The sequence below is a fragment of the Phytophthora parasitica genome (assembly GCF_000247585.1).
Source record: "Phytophthora parasitica INRA-310 unplaced genomic scaffold supercont2.54, whole genome shotgun sequence".
Classification (NCBI taxonomy): domain Eukaryota; phylum Oomycota; class Peronosporomycetes; order Peronosporales; family Peronosporaceae; genus Phytophthora; species Phytophthora nicotianae.
In genome coordinates, this window is record NW_008649040.1 from 116,084 (window position 1) to 119,794 (window position 3,711).

The 3,711-nt window shown below is 43.5% G+C and overlaps 1 protein-coding gene across 1 annotated transcript; it reads left to right on the forward strand.

Moving 5' to 3' along the window:
• Positions 1-369: 369 nt before the first annotated feature.
• PPTG_15806 (hypothetical protein) lies at positions 370-682 on the forward strand (the record flags this gene model as incomplete). The annotated part of the gene is made up of 2 exons (XM_008913558.1): positions 370-582; positions 668-682. 2 exons carry the CDS (start codon positions 370-372, stop codon positions 680-682), a joined length of 228 nt encoding a protein of 75 aa, XP_008911806.1.
• Positions 683-3,711: the final 3,029 nt, after the last annotated feature.

Consider the following 3,711-nt stretch of genomic DNA (forward strand, 5'->3'; position numbering starts at 1 on the left):
TCTTGCGAGTGCAAGTCTACTCCTCGGCCGTGTATTTTCTTGCACGGTCTGGGAAATCCGAATGAAAAAGCAGAATTACAAGATACACCCAAGTTGACGAAGGAGAAGTTCGGAGATATTGGTGATTATGCCCCATGCTGTACGACGGTCAAGAACGCGGTCATCAACACTGTTGATGTCGGGTGGAGGAATGACACGCTGCAGCAAAAGTTCTGCGATTTCTCACTTTCCATGAGCGAAACGAGTAACTTGGCAACACGTACAATATCCGGCACTACCGTTGTGACGCACTCGATGGGTGGCCTAGTACTGGCGAGCGCACTCGTCAATGGGAAGTGTAAACTTGCAGATAGCACGTCGTGAGTGAGCATGAGTGCTCCGATGAAGGGGAGTATGGCTGGAGACTTTCTTCAAGATATTTGTGACGGAAAGTTCACGAAAACTGTGTCTGGGTTGATGGATCTACTTGGCCAGTGCCCTATCACCATTGCTAAGCAGTCGATTTATTACCAGAACGGCAAGTACAGCACCCCAGAACTCAACGCGGCATACACCGCAGCACAAGAAGCCTACCGCAGCAACGTCTATACAGCACTGTTTTTTTAACGCGCTTCGGCTTTAGAGAAATTGGAGTGCACCTGTTTGTACATTGCCTTGTGCTTAGTAGCAGAATGCGCAGTAATTTTTTCGAGGCAAATCTCTTCAAACCATGAGTCTATAAATACGAGACTATCAAAAGTCTCACAACTTGTATTAAACGCTGCAGCGACATCTTCCCAGAATTGTGTACCCCCTTCGTCTAGCTCTTGCTTTGAAAGCTTATCTCCGGACGAAATGAAGCACGCGAAGAAATCATTCGAAAACAGCACATTGAGCAGCCGAAATACGCAGTGACGGGATCGCCGAATTTCTCCGTATTAGATCTTTTACCGAGGCGCTGCTTGCTGGGTAACCGCTCGGTTTTGTCCTTAGACTCATCGTAGACGTTAAGGATGGATACCCGGTCTTGTTTCTTCGTGTTCTTTGCAGTAGATAGTTTTGGAGCTGTGCATTCAAGCTTCAACTGATCCATGTTCCATGTTGAGTAGTCATCAGACGTCAGAGGTTTAGCCGCTCGCTTGCTGTTGGAATTTTGGCATGCTGTCGATTTGCTGCTTGTTGTTTGAAGCCTCCTCCATCTCGAAATGCGGCAATGGAGGCAGTAGTGATTACCTTCTGAAAACCCCAACAACATCAACATCCTAAGTATAGATAGAGATCATTGATACCGTACGGAACGGAATTGATCGCACGATCCCAACAACCTTGAACTACTTAGGATCATGATCCGTGATTCTTGTTAGGAACGCCCCTCAATAGTTGACTGTATAGGCTATGGGTCGATGCTAGGTAAGCCTGACAAAGCTACAGAATCGTCAATGACCGGATATTCAGTTGGGATGTTCTCTACCAAATTCGGAGCTGCAGTAGGCGCCAAGCTTCACATCATATATATAATCGTAGCTCCCTTCCCGCGGTTTTTACTATGGGATACCGTGCCCACTTTTTTTTTGTTTAGTAGACTGGCCGCATCGTGTCTGGCCTATTATAATATCTCATTGGCTAAAATTAGTTTCATCCAGTCAGCGTGGACGTACTTTCTGTGCAAATATCGCAGCGACCAATGAACAAATCACAGCCAGATGAGTCATCTGATGACCGTGTTTAACCCTATGTGGTGTACACAAACAATGCTGTTTTGTCATTTTCAAAATAAAATACAATTGAAGGTCCAATGATCAGTTTGGACCAAATGTTTGGTGGCTGGGCTTTAGTGTGGTTGGGTATAGCACCTGATCTACGTGTTTGCAGCAGACCTTTTCACATAGCAGTCTAACAGCTCTAAGTAAATACAGCTGGCGATATTACCTTACACTTAGCTGGAAAGTTTTCACGACGTGAGTTTATCAAGTTGGAATTCATAGAGTACCTACGACCAGCGTGAAAGTATTGGTAAAATTCTACAATTTGGTGGACAGTTACAGCAGTGTAACAACGTGGTGGTTAGAAATAGCTTCACTGTAGAAAGATAAGGCTGTACAATCCGTAAAAACAGAGAAACTTATAAACTTTGAAGTTATAAATATAAATTATAATCTCCCAGCAGCCCAACAACGATCATGTATCCGAATTGAAGCTAGCTATGTACCCAATTGCACGCCCTGATGTTCTTCGTACAAACTCAATAACGTTTCCAGTACTCAATTGCCATAAATACGAGCCCGGGACACTCGCATACGCAGTATGAACCGCCCAACCATCCGGGCAACATAAGTGGACTCGCTGCAAAACGTTACAATATTGGCTTTGTGGTGCTTTAATTAGATATTTAAAACGTTTACAAGAAGTAGCTAGGCTTATCGCGATCTAGAAAAGCGAAGCGTACTTCAACAGTTTCCTTTATCCCGAATACCTAAATTAGCGGCGGCTAAGTGTGCACCCTAATTTGATACTCCGATAAACGAACACAGACCAAAAAGAATACACCCGTGACATTTTCCAAGTTGAATCCATGAGATAGGAAGTTTAGTTGACAGTCACGTAATTAGACTTTTAAAACCAGAGATGTTTTGATAAATTCCGCCACACACAGGCGTTCCTGATATGGATTATGGGACTGAATTGAGTTCCAAATATAAGTGTTGGAGTACATTATTTCAGTCTTATTGTAGGTAATTTAGAACGTGAAAGTTAATTAGTTCAAAATGCATAATAAATCATATTGCGCACATGAGAGCAATGGCTTTTGGGAACGCTGGGAAATATCTGATCTCGAAATGTTTCAAGATCAAATATTTCCCATCGTTTTCGAAAATAACTTTAGCGTACCAGCCTAAAATGGTACGCGGTGAAAATTACCAGTAAAAGTATGAACTGCGAATTATAAAGGTGATTGAGCTTCTGTAGGCGTTTCCAAGTAGTTTCTGTAGGCGTTTCCAAGTAGTATTGATTATTATCACCCAGCTTAAGTTTTCTGTATCTATGTAGCAGTGACATGAGTATTTTTTCGCGTTCGATAGGGCGAATGTCGCCTTTAGTAGTAGTAGTACTGCAAACCCGGTGAGGCGGCAAGGGATCGAGTGCTCTAGCTAAAAAAAAAAAAAAAACACACACACACACATTTTTCAGTAAACCAATTGCATTAAAACATGTAGTCAAAATTGACCGTCCGCGGAACGACGTCGAGTGGATCTATTACATGTACATAACCCAACCGCCTTCGAATGCTGTCTCTGCCGAAGAGAATTCCTATATGACCGTCCACGTCACGGTTGCGACGTATATAATTAGGCTCGGAACTAATCAGGAGATTTCGATGTGCCATGTAGTACGGGTGCTTGTTGTCAAATTGTAATCAAAGGATTGAGAAGGGAGACTGACAATTCATACTAGTAAAGAGCTAACTTTTCGGCATAACTTACAGTTCATGCAAGTTTTAATCTTCACCGCACTATGTGCCTTCGTCTCTCTAACCTGGTCAGCTGCCGAACCGTAGTTATTTTCGGCGATTTGCTCACGTCTTCATTAGGTGTAGAACAGTGGTTGTCTTTCGCATCCAGCTCCACACAACACCGGCAGTATCAGACTGACAGCATTGATCACTCCACTCCCCGTTCTACAACAGTCTGACCGTCACCCACACGAGATGCCATCAAGCGCCGAACTGCTTAC